The sequence below is a fragment of the Epinephelus fuscoguttatus genome, linkage group LG9 (genome assembly GCF_011397635.1).
Source record: "Epinephelus fuscoguttatus linkage group LG9, E.fuscoguttatus.final_Chr_v1".
Taxonomy (NCBI): domain Eukaryota; kingdom Metazoa; phylum Chordata; class Actinopteri; order Perciformes; family Serranidae; genus Epinephelus; species Epinephelus fuscoguttatus.
In genome coordinates, this window is record NC_064760.1 from 16383352 (window position 1) to 16403361 (window position 20010).

The 20010-nt window shown below is 38.7% G+C and overlaps 1 protein-coding gene across 7 annotated transcripts in view; it reads left to right on the plus strand.

The window, feature by feature from the left end:
- Nucleotides 1-20010, plus strand: part of diaph2 (diaphanous-related formin 2) — a 513027-nt gene that overhangs the window by 311603 nt on the left and 181414 nt on the right. For all 7 annotated transcript variants that reach the window (XM_049585042.1, XM_049585047.1, XM_049585043.1 and 4 more), the window contains one exon: nt 8032-8161. In XM_049585042.1, the coding sequence (XP_049440999.1) occupies nt 8032-8161 (130 nt within the window). The remainder of the gene's footprint in view (nt 1-8031; nt 8162-20010) is intronic.

The window sequence follows — 20010 nt, forward strand, 5'->3', positions numbered from 1 at the left end:
CATTTCGGAAACAAACAAGGCATCCACTCAAAAAGGGAAAACTATGGCGGGAGCTAGCTAACAACATGCTCTCGAGACAGATGGGGTCTTGTCTGTCTCTGCACTTCAAACAGAGTTGGAGAAGACCCACGTTGTCATCTCCTCCAAAATGCTTCCTTCACACCCATAAACCAATCCCTGGATGTGCTTTGCAAAAAAACTTGACAACTATGAGCCTCGCTTTGCTAAAATGGAGGAAACCCTCACTGATCATAGAAATGGGTGGAAAAGCTACAGCAAGAGAGCAAAGAGTTAACTAAGAAGACTGATGACCTGAAGAACCGATCCCGTCGCAGTAACTTGTGTGTGATCGAGCTTCTAGAAGGCTACCAAAGTAGAGCAGTCTCTGCGTTTATGTCCAAGTTTCTGGTGGACTTGCTACACTACAACGCTTTCAAGACTCTGCCAGAGCTGGAAGGGCGCACAGGACACTGAGGGCCAAACCAGCAAGCTTCCTTGGCCTCCAAAAGAGAGAGCAAGTACTGACGATTGCAAGGAAGAAAGTTGCTTTTCTATGAATTTTGTGGGTTTTTAAAACTGACATTTCAGGGCCAACAAGGACTCTACATTCACTGAGTCCTGAAACTGATGTGTTGTAATATACTGATATAGTATTAGGAATTGCCATATTGACCAGAGGGTGATTTTCCTGTGATATTCCATATGTGTACACACATATTTTGACACATTTTTCAGCAACTTTATTCCTAAGACAGCAGTGTATTCATCTCTAACTTCACATTTAGTTATTTTTATGCATAAGAAAACACTTTTTTTTTACTCTGTTTGAAAATTTTGATTTAAGTTGCAGAATTTTTTTTTTTTTAAAGCTCTTGAAGATTTTTGAGAAGTTCTCTCCCATAAAACTTATTGAAATAAAAAAAAAAATAATATCCAGGAAAGCTCTCTAAAACATTCCTACATGCTCAACACTTCTTAATAAATAAAAAAAGGAAATCACACCGTCAGCCAGGTTTCCCTAAATGTTCAACTTTCTTTCATGCCAACTACTTACAGGATAAAGATCCAGAAAAACGGCTATTTCTACAAAATCAAGCATCACCATGTCAACAAATTAAGATTTTATTGAGAGCCAAAAATTCACTTTGTTGTCTTGTCCCTTTAAAGTAGCTTTGGGACTGTGGTGCTGTGTAGCACCGGCAACGGTATTCAGTGTCTTATCTAATTGATGATAGAAGTGATGAGAATATTTATTGGGCAGCCTACAGAGTGCTTCGAGAACTCATGGGGGTGCTGAAGAAGGGGGCAAGCCTCCTCCCTGTGCTGCAAGATTGGCAATCGAGCTGTGGGGATAAACAACCAAAACAAGTTGCAAAATCCATCTTAAAAGCAGCCTGTGTGAGATTTTATAACACTTTTCTTTCTGGTGTCATTATTCTCCAACACTCTGCTGTTCGGGAACAGTGCTACAGCTGTTTTGAGTGATGGTGGTGGGGGGGGGGGAATCCATCCTGAACCATCATGTCAAATGGATCAGCCATGTCATGTGGAAACACTCAACATGGGATTTTTCCATATGGGAGACCTAAGTGTGAATGCCAAAAGCCACCGCCTTACACGCACATTTGAAAGCCAGCAATCTTGCAGGTGTAAAAAGGGCTTTAGTATGGTGGATCCAGTCTGTCTTTCGTGTTCCTGCAGGCTGACTGAATCAGTGTGGAGTGTCAGTGTAGAGCCTGGTAATGCCTCAGGGGGCTGATTGGGCCATTATAGATGGACAAGAAAAAAGTCTGCTTTCTCACTTTAGTCAATCAAGTAAATGGCCCCCTGGGTGGCAGGTCTAGGGTACCTAATGGGCTCATCAGGGAGGAGGTGGTTGATGATGGGAATGAGCAGCAAGGGCATAGGCTGACCCACCTTCAGCCCTCCACTACAGCCCCACGTCCTGCCAAGGACACCCAAATCTCCTGGGAGCCAGCCTGGTCACATATATCCAGCGAGATGAACATCAGCTCTGGCTTTAAAAGGACAGCCGTGAAATGTGGATTTCATGTCACTATAGTTTAGTGTGGAAAAACGTGAGCAAATTTCATAATAGGGAAGTTTTTAAAACACCCAGGTGAATGACATATATTTTCCCAGTTTTAATCATGTGGCCCTGTGCTAAATGATCATTTATCGCTTGTTATATACCAAATAAGATGTCAAAAAATCTGTATCAGCATATTTTTACATCAAAATCTCTGTACTTCAGTGGTTTCAAATTGTTGATGACTAATCCTGCACTCAGGGGCATTTAAAACGTTCACCTTGTCAAATGAGACTTTGGTGAACTATCTAATCACACCGGTCATATTAAACCACACGTCATAGCTTGTGGGTCATAGTAGCTACTAGATAACGGAGCAGTTTGGAGAGAAATAGGGAAAAATGGTTGGATATCAATGGGCAAAAGCTTTGGTTTCATTTCCAAAACAAAGCAGGAGAGGTCGAACTCATTCATCTGTCCTTGGTCTTTCTCTCGATCCAGCAATAAGAGAGGTGGTCGTGTGTTAAGCCAACAGTTGGATTAGCTGTGGACTCCGCGGTTGCTCTGTATTGCGCTAAACTCTAAGCACGCCCACTTTTTTAAGGGTCCAGTCAAATGTAAAGGATTTTATTTAAATCCCTCTTGTAACTGTACACCAAATGTAAATATTACTTTTTTACTGGGACAGTAAAAGACGTTCTAACTTCCGTTTCAGTGGGACTTAAATGGTGGTGTTTTCTTTCCTCTAGAAAACCTGCAAAAAAAACAATATAGCAGAGCCTGTTTCCATAATGAAACGTATTGGGTAAATGGATAAAAACCATCTGCTGCATGACTCAAAAACAAAGAAATATTGTTTCTCTTGGGTGTTATCCCCGTCTCGCCGAGGGAAAAACACTTTCACAGGCTCTGCTAAATAATTGAAGACCACATGGCAACGATTTGTGTTCATCTTAAACTGAGCAGAACTATTGGGCCACCTATTAGGCACTTCACTTCGTTAACAGGAAGTCATCTACCCAGCATCAGTGTGACCTTCTGTCCTGCTTTCAAAATATAATGTTGCTTTACACTGAACAAATTCAAGTCACTATGCTTCTTTTATTCAGGTAACCTGCGCTAAGCATTGGCCTTGTATGCTTTACTTTTCGCAGTGTATACTATATGTACTTTTTCTCCTTTTAATACAGTATAATACCTAACTGTATGAGCAAGTATAGAGTGTGTGTGCCCTGTGCCGCAGCTCCATCCGCAGAAGTTAAATTGAGCAATCAAGGGCCGACAATCCTTCTGTTAGTGTGAGGCTTCCACATTCCCATTGCCCCTTCTTCTGTTATTAGTTAATTATAGTTTTATTTATTTATTTTCAGTCTGTATATTTAAATGGAAGCGTGTTTGTTTGTAATATACCTTGCCACTCGAAATGCTGAATATATTGAAATGTATCGCACTAACCAGTGAGGGATTTGAAATAATGCTACCTCAAGGCAATTTGTGCAGTGGAAGATTGAATGATATCACTTTCAGCAACTCAGTAATGAGGCAGCATTTTTCCATCTATTTCAAATGAACAGATTTGTTTGAAGAAGTAGCGTTTATAAACACCCCATCCCGCTCCAGCATTAAAACATAATGGGATAAGACACATTGTAAGCAGCCAGCGTAAAAAACAGCAGCTATTAAAATGCATTTTATATAGGTGGCGTTAAAGAAGAGATTTAGGTAAAACTCTGGGTAGCCTAAGCTCTTAAGGTAGAGCATTTCAAAGCTTAGGAGCTCCGACAGTAAAAGCCTTTTTCACTTTTGGCTTTTAGCACAAACTTGAAATGGCCAGGACAAGGGATGGACTGGGATTAAAAATGGCCCTGGACTTTGACACAGACCAGCTCACTACAACCTGTGCACAGATACTCCACAGCCCCTGGCACAGTTCTCACGATACCTTAAAGCTGCATTGGCTGGAATTCCTGATGTAAAATCGTGTGAAAATAACATCAGCACCTTGGGTTTTATGTAGGATTCCCCCTGCCCTTACAGAGCCCCGTAGCAGAATGTGTTACCAACAGCTCCTTTTTATCTCCACATGCTAAGTTTAAAAATGCAGTACATTTGATTTTGCCATATAAGCCAGTCTCTTTGTAAATTATCTAATGCAGTGGTTCACAATCAGGGGTCCTTGAGACGTTCCAGGGGGTCTTCAGAAAAATTGGGAATAGTTTATTTTTACAGTTTAATTTACTGTAGAAGTGAACCCATTATCAATTAAGCCCCTTTCCCACAGGACGATACACCCATTATCATTCACGAAACATCTGGCTTTTGTATTTAATGGGGAAGGTGACAATTGGCATTACCTCCCGGGACAAATGACTCTGCAGTATTCATGGGTATTTATCAGCTCCAGCTCCAATCGGCTGCGATCGGATGTGATGGAAGAATGACACCTGGATGGACTAATTTTAGCCCCCTTTTATAGCACGATACAATGACATGCTGACACGAAATATTATCTGTTTCAGTTCAAGCAGGACTTAGGTATCATTCTAAATTACTCAGCACAAAGTTAAGTGTTGGGCTTGTTACTCTAAAAATGTAACGTACTACTCATTACTTGTTACTCTTAACAAAAGTAATAAAATTGATTACTGATTACTGATTTGTTACACTACTTGTTTTAGTACTTTTCCATTACACCCCATAAAATTAGTAGTTGCGTATCTCCCTAAAGTTCATAAATGTCAGGGTAATCACCGTTAAGTGTAGCTACAGCTAGATAGCATCTATTTACCTGCAGGTCTTCAGTTGCCTGTGACCAACATAGAGCAACATTTCATCTACCACATATCCAGCCGCAAGCTTCGTCACTTCTTTGTAGCTGCAGCTGTCCACGAGTAAAACCACAAGTTTTTGTTGTTTAGCCAGTGTGGGGCCACAGCTGACCTCCATGGCTGCGGAGGGCTCACCCTTGGTGGGGTGTATTTCCTTGAGCTTCATGTTGCTGTGTTGTCGGTTGTAGTAGCAGAGGTGTCTTAAACTGGAAGTTTGTTTTTTGCCGTGTAAAGAGTTTTAGTCTGACTACCTGCAGCAACAGTGTTCTTGTCATCTTTCCTCCCAACAAAATCAAATTAATGGAAATATATTCAGCTGCTAAGGTAAGCGTTTTCAACTAGCCTGCTGCTTTATGAAGTTCGTGCACACCACAACAATTACTAAAATGAGTCGGCTGATGTGATTGTTGTATTTCAAGTCAGTAGTGATGTGATAAAAGTAACATTGTAACGAGTTGTTTGGTTTTGGGGTAACTGTAATATTATTACTGAGATTTCATTAGTAATTAATTACACTACTTGTTACTGGAAAACAGTAATATTATTACTGTAACGTTACTGCCCAACACTGACTGACTTTGAGAGAGAGACTGAATAAGTAAGAGAATAAAAAATAAGTAAACACTAACATTTTCAGGCACCTCCAAGCTACTTTCTGCTATTTACTAGCCTGTTTATCGTCATTGTCGTCAATTGTGGAGCCATGTACGTTGTTCTGGTCTCGTAACAATAGGAAGGCAGTCTATTCCCTGTTTTTAAGGGGTTTCCTCTGTTTAAAATCAGAGTCATAAGAGTGACTATTCTGATTCAAGGTTTTGCATTCTCCACGGTTATCTCCTCATATAGTTGACACCTACAGAGTTGTGGCCATAATTGCATCTAACAACCAACATCTTTTCACATGGAGGTCCCTGAAGAGACATCTTGTCAAGCAGTGGTTCATGACTTAATGTTTATCAGTTTAGGGGTTCCTGACACTAAAACATTGAGAACCACTGATGTAAAGGTGTAAACCAATGTAATGTAAATGAATAAATGTGTAATAACCATTTCAATTTTTCAACTACATAAATATATATTACATATGCCATATGGCATATAAATGTTTGATGTCCATGTGTTTGTCACACATTCCAATGTTTGCAGACCGTGGCAGTCAGAATATTGTCGATCCCATGATATCTGCTCCAGAAGATTTTGTTTTGTTTCAGTGTTCCACTGTTGCATAGGACAATTTTAGACTTTTAAGACAAAGTAAAAGGCAGTAGCACAGTTTTTTGTTTGTGTATGAAACCATATTAAAACTCTTTGTTTAGCCAGTAAAAGTCATTCATGATTAAACTGCATTATGCTTAAGGTTAATCTTTTGTTGTGTTTGGTTTGTTTACTGTAAAATACCCAGATTTACTAAAAGAAGCAAATCAGCTTAAAACAGTTCTGACAAATGTTTTCCATCCCCACACATCCACAAGTTATGTTTTCTGCTGGAAGATGACAGTATTCGCTGCAGTTTAAAGGTTCTACTGCTACAGTACAAAAAAGTATCAGGCAGTGCTTCCAATAATACACCATGCAGCGTAAAAAAAGGAAAGAAAATGCAATATGTTGCTGATCAGGCACCTGAGTCCCATATAATAATAGAAAATAAAACAAAGTGTTTGTGTTTCACCTGGTGTTTTTAAAGCTTCGCCTTTTTTTTTTTTTTATATTCAGTCCCAGACTTTCTTTAAAATTGAAAATGATAAGCACTAATTATGTTGTACAAATTATTTCATTACAGCTGTTCATATTATAAGTGCAGGTTGGGGTAGAGCAGTCTGTTTATGAATTAGTGAATATGCCTGCACTGTGGTCTTGGTCCAGTCTTATTATGTCAGTGGTATTCACCTCACAATGCTAATATGCTTACAGTTCCATCAGATAATTTTAATGACTGCCTTATTACCTGAAACGACATGGTTTCTCCACTCAGACCCACTGCTCTCAGTAAAACCCCACAGAGTGCCCATTCTCCCCTCCTGTGTGTGCACTATATTTGTCCAGGTTAAATACACTTTTTATCAGTGAGACTGTGGATGATATGAAACAATCTAGAGATATACAGCATATTGTACCACTGTATCACATTATCTAGAATTATTATTTCAATAAATAAACTGTTTCCTAACATCTCACCAATTGTTAAATGATTTTTTTTCCCTCTTTTACCTCTCCCAGGTTACCCCATCTTTATTACATATTACTAATATTAGTTAGCAGATGAAATCAGCACACCACAGATGCACCTTTTTGTGTTGTAATGACAGCTTTGGGTATAACAATAAACAAATTAAAATTTAAAATGCATGAAATTAAATTGTGATTACCCAACGTGAGCAAATGATTGATCCTCATCTAATGAAAGTATGTGTGTTTTCGTGTTGGTGTGTGACGGTGCGCCTCTGACTGCCTGTAATTGTCTCAATTCACCATTGCCTAAATTTGTGCACTTGTGTGTGCGTGTGCACACATGTGTTTGCATGTGCACATGTGTGGGCATGTCCAACTGCAGGCTGTTTACAGCGCGGATATTATCAGTAGGAGTACACAGAGGTGGGTTGTGCTAATTAGTTTTCCCAGCATGCCATTCGAACAGCATGGCAATCACGGTGGGGAATGAATATGGAACAAGTTTTCTATGCACTGATGTGGAGACTCCGGCTTCTGTGTATGAGCGCACACACTTGGCAAACAGTGTGGTACTTTAATTCAAACTTTCCTGCCACTGTTTTATTGTCATGGGTACACTGTTATGTGTGTATGTACTGTATGTACGCTACACTATATGGATGTTTATATGTTGTTATTTTAGACATCAAGTATTTAAGGTCTCATAATGCAGTTGTATTTCATCTCCTCATGTACTGCGCCTCCATCCAGTCCCTAATTTGATACCGGAGATTGACAGAGCAGTTAAGAGGGACCCTTAACATGCAGTCCCTTACTATCTAGGTGGTCGTTTGCCGTACCCCAGAGAGGGTATAAACACATTTTACTTCTTGCTACCGTTGTTACTGCCATCATGCATGCACCTGTATCATTAGGCTGTGTGGTACATTTGACAATTAAATGTTTAATTGTCTTTTTTAAATTATTTTCTTGTTCCTTTTTCTTCCTTTTCTTTTTTGTTTTTAGCTCCGAGACACAAAATCCATCAGTCAGAACACAACACTTCTTCATTTCCTGGCTGAGAAGTGTGAAGACAATTACCAAGAGATTTTGAGGTTTCCAGATGAACTGGAGCATGTGGAGAATGCCAGCAGAGGTATGTCTCTATGTCTGTCTGTATTTAGACCTTCACATGTCGGCGTACTGACACAGGGTTGGGCAATGAAGAGAAAATGAAGTATCTCAATGTTTTTGACCAGATACCTTGATATTAATGTTGCAATGGTATCTTTGGGTTAGGGCTTTCACAAAATATTAATACAATAGGATTTTAAGAAATAATAAGAAAGAAATCAAACGGCTAGATGGGCTAGAATGAAGTCTTTAAAACCCAGAAAAGACAGCACTTATAATATAACAATATCCAAAATCTAAGACGATATCTAGTCTCATACATTACCCAAACCTACATGTACGTTATAAAACCTGGTGACAAATCCAGCCTGGAAACAGTTTAGGTCTTTCTGGGCAATGCAACCACCAACAGACACCCATAAATGCACTGCACCGTACTTATTAATTTAACTTAGTTTCTTTTCAACACACTTTGACCCTTTACTTATCTATTTCCTCCCTTGACGACAGCTAGCACCCACTCTGTGTGACAGGAATAGAGTTGTTTGTCTGACCACACTGTCATTCAGCCTGTCAATAAACTAATTCCACTCTAATTCTATTCTCAAGCATTCGGTGGAATCCCTGCAGGCTTATTTACTTTGTTAGTCTCGTAATTGGTTATTTAATCTAATTCAACTAATTATGCACTTGACTGAGGCTGCCAGCCATTGTGTAAGTGGACTGAATAGTCTTCATGCGCTGTATATATTTAGATGTTTAAATGCAAAAATTTTGAATTAGATCAACTTCGTCATTTCATGGGAATTAATTATTCAGGAAGATGGCAGTTAATTGACTGAGGACTCAGGAACTATTTAAAGTGTAGGGGTGCAAAAAGATATGCACTGTGGGCACAACATGCTTCTCTTGTTTCATTGGTGATCACATACAATTAAACACGGTTTTCAATGGAATACTGTAACAGTGAAATATTGTTAACGTTGTGAGGCATTAAAACTGCTAACACACCTACAATTCAATTAGTGGAATGGTTACCATTTTTGAACAGGCTGGTGATTGTATTTTTAAAAAGTCTCCACCATTTTAAATCTTCTCTTTTTTGCCACACTCCATGTTTTATTTGTTCTTTAATTCCATATATTTTACAGTGTGTGTAGCATGTTGAAGCTAGGTAAATGAGAAAAGCTGAAAAGCCTCTAAAAATCTATTTCATTAGATTTTCTTTGAGGCACAAAGGAACATAGTGACCAGAGGCCATGTGCTGAGCCACTTCAAGTCTTTGAAAAGCTTTTACTGTCTGTAGAAACAGCAGAACATCTCTGAATTATTTACCGCTATCTTCAGATCCTTTACAAGCTTTTGGTTCCCTGTCAGGTAAACTGGCTAAAGTAAATTAAACAATGCTTCCCTTTCAGCTTAGTACACAATACACTCTCACATAAAGTTAAAAACTGCGTATGCGTGACAGCCTTCTCTGACAGGTTTTTGGGGGATTTCTATTTTATATTTGTCTCATTCTTCAACCTGCTGTTAGTTTGTTTTCACAATTTGATGTGCTTCTCGGTGATCAACGATCCAATATCATCAATGCAAAATCAAAACATCGATCCATATCATCATCTTAGGTTACACCTTTATCATGGAATTCTGTGTCACAGTCAAACAGCAGCAGGCAGATGGCAAGCAGCCAAGAGTAAGAAGACAAGGATTACGTTATTTACAAGGGAATGAATCAAAAACTTCTTGCAGCAACACAGCAACATTAGCTGCTCTGTTTCAACAATGTCAGGCTGAGAAAACGTGTATGCAGGCTGAAATTCAACTGTTCTGTTCTGTCAGAAGAGGCAGTGACTTAAACCATCGGTGAGTAAGAACAAGTATAAAGTATAGCTGCAAGCGGCGATCCCGGGCCAGCCACCATGGACCTTTAAAACTTGAAAGCTGGGTAGGATCCAGACCTTTGACCGTTTACAAAATCTGCATTACAGATTACCAACAGGCTTTATGATGTTCAGACAGATGCTCATTCAATTATTTCCAAATCTGTGCTGGGCCACACTCCTCTTTGGTGACGTGGTTAATTGCAGAAAGCTTTTGGGAACATGCATCAATGGCTTAGTTAAAAATATTCACCGAGTTTGGGGATGTTCATACAAACATTCATTGATTTATTGCCACATTTTTGCGAAAGGTCAGTGCAGTTGTTTGGAACTGGTGGCGCCCCCTGTTGAGTGATTTCTTTTTTTTTTCTTCTTTTTTTTTCACACTTTGACCAACATTATTATCTGACAAATCCTGCAAGTTTTCTAATGATTAGACAAACAATTTCTGATTTGTAGTCTGATTTCTGTTGTGCCATGTCAACTTTTTGTTTGTGTGGCGCCCCCAGTGGTTGAAAATGAAACTTTCAGGGTGTTTTGCTGGTATGTCTCCAGACACTTCTTGCAAGTTCTGTGCTGGTTGGCTCAACAGTTATGAAATTAGGTCTATTTATGTGCTGGTCAATATCTGCAAAATGCAAAGAGATATCCACAAGCTTTTGATGCAATTTTGGTGCAAATAAGACCTACAGTTTAGGAGGAAATGTCAAAGATGTGTTTTTCAAACAACTCCTAAGTCTAAAAGTTTTTACCATGAGGCGTTGGTGGTTCTTGTGTGTTTTTGTTGGGCACAAAAAGCTGCGCATGTGACAAATTTCAAGTCAATAGGTCTGGCGATGTGAAGGTCACAGCCTGCAAAAATTGGATCTTTGGGCCTTAATTATAGAACTCCCATTGGGATGATTGACATCAATGAAACGATGAAAATTTAATTTGTCTACGACATACCGACTCTCGGAAATCACAGGAAAAATCACTATGTTGTTGTGCTTACTCAGGTAATAAATCTCTTAGATGAACTAGAGTAAAGCCTGCAGCCTGCGTGTGATTTCTGATTGTTGATTGTCAGAGGCAAATGGCCATGTACAATGGTTGGAAGTTGTACAATTAATATACCTTGTTGATAAGTGCAATCAGACATGGATAATTTCCCTGTGAAATCATTATTTTTCCTGCCCTGATTGGCTGTTGTAGACTTTCATTCACTCAGCGAACAGTTTCTCTGAGACAGTGGATTGCCACCTCGCTGACGACTGGACACAATTTGTATTTTAACACCAATTATTATGCATATTTTTCCCACAGTAATTCAAAATGTATTTTAATTTTACAGCAGGGCCATACATTTTTAAATGAGGGGTGATTGCTAATTATGGTTAATTGCATCATTGATTATTCCATTTTTTTTGTCTAGTAGCCTCAAGCATTTAGTGATAATGGCTACAGGTAGCAATAAAAGCCTGTTTTAGTACTCTCAGTGCAGATATCTATTACCGCCACACTATCTGCTGGCATTAAATTTATCATTGGAAAGTTTAAGTGCAGTGATGGAACAATAGTTCATGCTTGACTGAAATGCTGCGACCAATATTTTCTTACTGTTCTGACCATGATGTCTTTTACATCTTGACTGTACTGCGTGCAGCACTGAAGGTCATTGCAATCAAGAGAAGTTCTTTCTTTACCACTTTTATTGACTCTTACCTTCTACATCACCATGTTCACACCGGACATGGAAGCACCCAGGCATGTCAAGTGTCACACAAGCAGTCACCTGGCTAGACACACTAGAAGAATGTTTGGCTGTGCTGGTCAGCCAGTGATTCTGCTCCTCTGCTTTTTTCTGATCACATGTAGAGCTCTGTCTCTGTCTCTGTGCCGACATTGGAAATTAATATAGCCCTGTTTCCACCAAACAGTACAGTACAGGTTTTTTTTTTTTTTTCTGTTTGCACTGTGAAAAGTTGTGGATGGTACCAACAGAACTGTTCTGTACTTTCCCCATTTTTGATCCCCCTTCTGTTGGGGTACCTAGCACACAGATGTGGTACTAAAAGGTGGAGCTGTGAACACTCGGTCACTCTGCTCAGGGCTGAGTTGTGGCTGGTTTTGAGGCTCATGTAACCACTGTTCATACCGTGGAGAGTTTTACATATATTAGTAAACTGTAACTATAAAATGAAAGGATGTTTTGTTGCTTCTGACAGCAGCTGTAGTCTGAGAAAGGAGGAGAGTGGGTGTCCTAATGGAAGCTAGAAGTTAACATTAACTGGAACTCCAGCATGTAGAGATGTTCCTGTAGGAGACTCTTCCTCCCTCCAAGGATTCAGCCATTATCAAAGCCTACCTGGATCAAGGTCGATTATGATTAAAATTCACATGATGAGGTAAGGCGGCAGGGGCAGCAGGCTGTAGATGCTCCGGAGAGGACCTAAACAAAGAAAAGGGCCATGCTTTTAACAATGCACTGTGGACACATGGCTTAACTGAGCAGAAAATAACTGTGTTTATAATGTCGGTAAAATAAGTATGTTGTCATTAAATTTTTTTCAGCTCAAAAAAAATCTCAAATGGGGATGAAATTCAGGCCTAATTAAAAACTTGTGAAAGGGTCTGAAATATATATTTTTTTCTTTTACTTCACTTTTAGCAATTAAACTGGTTATAAAATGTGCTGATTTGAGCCGCTGTCTATTTATTTCTCCAACTGTTTGACAGCATAAAGACTGCAACATTTTATGAACACTACCATGAATTAATTTTCAGCGCTAATTAAATTAACGTCTGATCAGTGTAATTTTACTCTATATAATTAGGGCCACAAATGCTTTACAATTACAGTTTTTGTAACACGGGAGCCTCTCAGCAAATTCCCCCCATTTTCACACCAAACTGAGTCAGAGAAATGCTTGATAGCCACTCTGAAAACCATTCCGACCGCATCAGTACAGTCATGAAGTCACATGAGAACGACTACTTGTTTACTAGATGTGAAGTTTACTTCAGTAAAATAATTTGCATGCAGTCAACCACTTCTTTGTTGCAGTGTTGGTGGAGGCATTTAGATTTTCTGCAGAAAATATAGTAAAAAAGGCAGGGGGAAAGTTTAGTAATTATTCTAGATCTTTTGTACTATAACACTCAAGTATTATAACTCACGATGGACAAAGTGCCTGTCAAATAAATTGAATGTAATGTAGCGAGGCCCTGCTCAGTATAATGTAGAGCAGCACTTTACTTTCGCTTTCTTTATTCTGATCTTCTTGGTTACAATGCCTTTCCATCTTAATTATCTCCATGAAGGATGCTATTAGCAGCATATCTTGAAAAAGAAATAAATACTTGAAAGATGTTCATAAAATTTGTTGAAAGGTTTGGTTTTTCATTCTCATTGTTGCCATAGCACTTTAATTTCTGTCACAACCGCTGCACTGCCCATTGTTTGATAATAGGTTAAATACTACTCTGTATATGTCATTATGTATAATTTGATGCGAATCCAGACCCACAAGCAATTTTAAAACTTCTCATTTTTATTTCCAGTGTTAAAAAATACTTGTGCATTTTGATAACTGAGCCACCTTTGTGAGAGTGTATGTTCTCTGAGCTCTTTCTCATTGAGTATCGATGTTTTTTGGCCTTCAAGACCACACAAATTAAAACAGTAAATCATAAACTAAAATACCACTGCAATGTATTCCCTTTAAAACCATTTAAAACTCTCAAACACATTGTACGTAAGCTAAATTCAGTGCTCCAAATGCATAAACCTTGAGTCACAGCGCACATCTGATCCACAGTTCAGGTACGATTAATTTATTTCAAAAATTAACCGGCCTCTATTCAACAGTTTTCATTCACCAGAAAGAAAAGCGAAGCACATAAATGGTTGCTCTGTCTTGCCCTTCGGTCAGTGAAAGTGAGAAAAATGCTGCTCTATTTTTTGGTCTAAAAGCATTGATTGAAGAATGCTGGTAAAATCATTACAACCTGAAGAAGAGACAAGGGCAGGTTCTTGAAAGTATTTTTCACCAGCATCTATAGTATCAGTGAAACGCTGCTGAAGAGACACCCAGATCACATTAAACTTTTTCATAACATGACACTCTTAAATATAAGTATAACAACAGTCAAGTAGTAATACTATATGATACAGTGCTGACTGGATCATTTCATATGTTATAAGTTTATGGCAGGTGAAAGTTTGAAACAAATCTTTTTTTCTAGTTTGACCATGAACACCTAGTCCCTAGCAAAGGGGCAAAAGGCTTGACTTTTTTATGATGGTGGTTTTACATGCAAACATTTACACCTGTGTGGGATGAATTTATCAAGTTTGATGCATATCACCCTTTTTCAAAGTTATCAGGATTGTGCCGGCAAGATCCTTTTGCCAAATTCAATCTGTTGCCTTCCCCGGTGAGTCCATTTCAGCTTTTATCATTGGCTTTGTATCCAAACTACTACCACATTTCACCATGAGCCCCATCTCTGTCTGAGGAGAGGATTGGTACCCTCTCCTGCCACCATGCCATCTTTGATCTCTGCTGATAAATCACTCTGAGGGATGAAGGATTTGAAGGAGGTCTGTGTTGCTGAAAGGGGCTCAGGCCTCCTCCTTGAAAATGAATTGAATTTTTTTCATCTCATCTTCTTTTTCCCCCAAAAATGATGTTTCAGACCAACCAGCACGGCGTCACCACTGGCAACAGGAGTTTGTAAAGATATACAGTAAATCCTTTATTTGCCTTCAGCGATTATGGCACTGGTACTGGGAAGCTTGAGTCGCATTACAGTATGTGGTAGTAATTTTTATTTAACCTTCTTTGAACCAGGAGGCTGAACAATAAAGACAGCAACATGTACAATACCTAGTTACAAACAGAAAACACAAAAAGAGAAAAAACAATGCAGTGAAAAAGAAAGATTTCAAAAGGGAGTTTCAAATAAATACATTTTATAACCAGGTACATTAAAAACATTGACGTCTTAAGGAATCAGACTCTAATTATTTCATTTTAGATTTAAGAACATTTAACAAGATTGATTAATTGAGCTTAAAGTCTTTCCGCAACATATTCCATCCTAATGGTGCAGAATACACAAATGTCATTTCCCAATATTTATACCAACATTTGGGACAGAAAATATAAAGAAGTCCTGTACCAGAATTTTCACAATCTCAGTATGTTATGATGATGATGATAATAATAATAATAATAATAATAATAATACTAAAATAAAAAAATCCTTAAATAGGCTCACATTAAACACTGATGTTGGCACTCTTGTACCTAACAGGTGAAAGATAATAGATTTCTATTTCAATTGAGATTCACTGCTAATTTCTCTATTTAACTGATACAGTATCCTGTGTGGACCATCGTACACTGATTGCTTCATTTTCTCTTTATTTTATTGCTTCAGCACAAACGCTTATAAATATTGAAAATCCCTCAAAATTTGCTGATTATTTTACATTATCACACCTTTTTGTATTTTTCATACTTTATTCCTAAAAATATAACATGACCCTGGGGTTGTTTTTCTATATTAGTGGTAAATTTATTAAAAACACCTCATAATTTTGTTAGCATTTATGAATTAAAAATAATTGACATGAGTCTTATCTATGGGTGCTCTGTAACTCACGTGAGCTACTTGTTTAATAAGTGCAGTGGTGATGGTTGTATAGATGAATGCTCGTGATTATATCATTATTCAAAAGCATCCTGTCATCTTCCATCTCCTCATCTGCCTGTTAAGTGAGTATTCTTCAAAACAGATGAGTATTCTTTTCATATCGTCCTTATTATTCTTGGATTACACACCACTGAATAACACTGCAATCAATACTGACCATGTACGGTACATACGAAGTGTTTATTAGCACAAACAGATATCTGTATTTTAATTGATTTTCCAGAGAATTTCTCAGAAACAGGTGTTGATTTATTAATTTGGAGAATCTGCTCTTGCAAATGAACTCCTCATATACCATATGAATGTACTATTCGATATTGTGACGATAACCATTTGAAATGTAGTCATAGAATCCACTATTTTCATGCCCCTGACCTCATCTTAATAGCAGTGCGAAAGCCTTGAGAGAAGTGTCATTGGCCAATTTGCCTTGTTAAATCCCCCCCAGAGATGAATATGTGGGGCCTGACAATGGGAACTAAGTCTGTGTGGTGATTCCACTCAATCAGTGGTGCACTGACAATCTGTCTTGACAATCCGGGAAAAGAGGAAATATGACACAAATGTTCTCATAAATCTATTTAGTATAAGGCATAGCCAAGGGCAAAGTACTTTGGAGCCTGTGAGAGAGAAAATGGAGAATGAGGGGAGAAAAAAAAAAGATGAACTCTGAGGATATTAATACCGCTGTGAATATATCTATTATCCACATTCATTTCAAGGCACTGCAGCATAATAAAGCAGTGCCCATTTCCCATTTAAACTCATAGCAGTACTTGGCTCTGTATTACGTAGACAAAATGCCTTTCTGGATGGGGTGGAACACAGAAGGGATCATTTGTCTTTTGGTTTCAATGGAGTTTCAGGGAATCATGGGGTTGAGAAGATATTACCTCATGCCAGTCTGGGGAGGGTATCGTACTAAAGTCAGCTGCAGAAGCTTGAGGAAGAATGGACGTAATTCCAGCCAAACACATAAGTAGCACTGCAACATGCACAAATGTTCTTTGCTAAAGAGATGTTTGTCTTTGAAGAAAACTCACGATTTACATGTGAAGATGAGCATGTGTTGATGCTTCACTCTGAAGCCATCGCTCAATCATACATTTCACAGCTAACATGTGATGACTCACAATTTAAAAATTGAAGACAGAGGAGATGGCAGTCAAGAACACTTTAGTCAAAGAAAACTTTATTTCCATTTGCAGAATTATATTTGGTGGTTTGGCTCTGTTCTGGGGCCTCTCTGTCTTTACGCCGAAAGCCTCGTCCACACTCCTATGTTGAAAGGAGAAGGCTCACTTCTCCTCCATTCTGCATGCCTTTGTGGAATGCCTAAAGCGGAAATAGCACACCTTCCTGCCCTTCCACGTGCAAATGAGAAAAGCCTGAGGCAGAGAGTCAAAACCTCCCTGCCCTTCCATGCGCCTACATGGAAAGCCTAAGGCAGCAGCAAAGACCCCCCGGTAACAGAACAGAGCAGCATTGATGACAAACAGAAATGACATTGATAAGTCAGACACAGCATGAAAAGGAGGGGCTGGGGTGGAGGTGGGTTGCAAAACAGCTTGCAGAGGAAGCAGCGACAGTAGGCAGGCCAGAGCAGTTTAAATAGGGCCCCTGAATGAGATTCACCAATTGGTTGCATAGAAAGGAATCATGTGATCTATCAGCTGACTCCCTTCCATCAGTCAGCTGCTCCATCAGTTGATTGGGCTGTTTGAGATCAGCTGATGTAGCTGGGATATGAGGTTGACATTGTGTCCTTCCTGAACTAATAGTATGCTCCATCTATTTATGTTTTGGGAGTGTTTTGAAAGTGTAATGCTTGCATCTGGGCTGCGCTTGCAAAAAGCTAGTGGCTAGCTGGAAAGTGCTATTTAGTGATAGTAAAATATCACATGCTCTTTATGTTGGACGTGTGTGTTAGCAACTGTTCATTTCAAAGAGTCTGGCCCTATTCTTTTAATATTTACTGTATTTACTCTCTTTAAGATTATCTGGCAATTTTAATCATTTCAGTTGCATGAAATATGTTAATTCAGTTAATATGTTGATTCAGTAATTATCAGGGTTTCAGAATGTTTAGGCACATCACATGCAGTCAGTACACACAGGTGTTAAACAGAGCCGATCCCAAATTTACAAGTGTAAATGAAGATATTCACATTAACATTTAAGAAACTGTAAAAGGGTTTTATATTAAATGCAGTGCAGCACGTCTGACCTAAATTATCATTCAGAATGTCATCTGCTTGCTTTGCAACCTTCCTGTTGTTCCTAGAAGACTTATTATTGTAGTGAACCTTTCCTAGTGACCCTCAATCTGCCATATTTTCCAATATCCCCCCAAATGTCGATCACAATCTAAAATACAGAATGTTCATTAACTATTTTTATCAATAGTTGAACACACATGCTGTTCAGTGCCAATTTTCAATAGGTTTCTAATCAGCAAAGTGTACACTTCAAAAATGCAGTTTCTATGGCAACGCAGAGCCGTATAGACCTATGAACTGAATGTTTTATTGTTTTCAGAGGGTTGCAGCTGTAACCTTTCTGTTACTGTAATCTGCAGTGGAGTGTCTTAATTGAAATGAAACTCTGTCCATCATTTGATTTTGTAATTTTTTCCATAGTAACCTATTATTTTTATAAATAGAGACATAAATCCCAGTGGCACATTTGAGAGACTGATTTGATTTAATAATACGATCGAATGTAATGCCTGAGAATGTCACTTCTTTCTCGTTTTAATTGTATTTTTTAGAATTAATTGTTTTGTTTGTTCTTTGTTTTCTTGTGTCCGGTAGAATAACTGTGTAACTATTTTAAAGACATAAAATTAATGATGGTGAAGGAACTCTGGCAATAGTTCTCTCTTATGAAATTACAAAGCTTCATACTGAACATCCAAGCAGAAAGCTTAGATTTTGTTTTCATTAGTTCCTATGTATGACGTGTCAGATAAGTCTACAGAGACTTTAATAAAGTGTCCTCCTATGTACACAAGAAAAGGATATCTTATTTACCTGGTTCTGTGGCTTAATCCGTTGCCAGGTTTTTCTCCCTTGTGGGTAAAATCTGACGAGGTGTTCTCCAATTATAGCAGGCAGACTCCTCCGAGGAAGTGAGCCGCGATATCACCTGTGTCCCCTGACCTCCAACAGTGTTACCTTTGGTTTGCCAGTATCCACAAGATTCTTGTCATCGACTCTGATATCTGGCCACTTCTTTTAATTTTAGTAACGGTTCGGCTCTTTGGTTTGGCTCTCTGAATTAAGGAGCTTCCATCACTGCTTTGATATGCAGCCACTCGAAAAATTGGGAGTGTCACAACGATGACTACCAATAACACCAACAACAGGCCATCTCAACCTTTGGAAAAAGAAAATATAATAATCTATTTCACACTCAGTGAAGTTTCCCTTCTTAGATTTGTAGTCAAACTTTTCCATTCTCCCTTAGAAGTAATTGAATGACAATCTGATTTAGGTGCATATTAATATTCTCAGTGGGAATTCCATTTGCCATTTAATCGTGGGAGTTAATAGGGTGTGGTATGAGGCTCACGAATGTGCAGCATTTCAAGTTTATTGCAATTTATAAAGTGGGAAATTGCATGTAGGTAAACGTAAAGACGGTTTTCTAAATTGGGATATTTTTAAAGGTGTGCAGTCTTCATCTTTCGTTTTCATTGCGATGCTTCCAGGAGCAGAGAAGCCGGTTATGACTGTGGGAATAATGAGCAATACAAAAAACCTGCTCCAGCGTGCACATAACTTCAGAACTTGGTGGAAGTTCACTTACCAGCGGCACAATGACCCAGATTGCACATCCAAGACAACAGTGGAGTGGCTTTGCCTCTGTATGTACTCGAGAGGCCCAGCCAAAGCCTGGATTTAAACCCCTTTGAAAATCTGTGGAGAGACCTGAAGATTGCAGCTCATTGATGCTTCCCATCCAGTCTGACTGAGATTAAGAGGGTCTGCAAGGAAATAGAAGAAGAAGAAAAGTCCAAATTTAAAATGACTTGAAACTACAGTCACTAGTTTGGAATCTCCCACATCACTGAAGAAACAAAACGTATTCCTATGATACAAGCAACATACATCACCCAAATCAGTCAAATGGTTGCACTAATCTACAAAATCATTTTTAGTGTGATAACGTTTTTAATGTCACAATGTCCGAACCCATCTGATGTCAGTCTGAAGACAGTTAGACTCTGGGGGCAACCACAGTATATCTGGGTTCCAGTTTACCCAAGTGGATATCCAAGCCA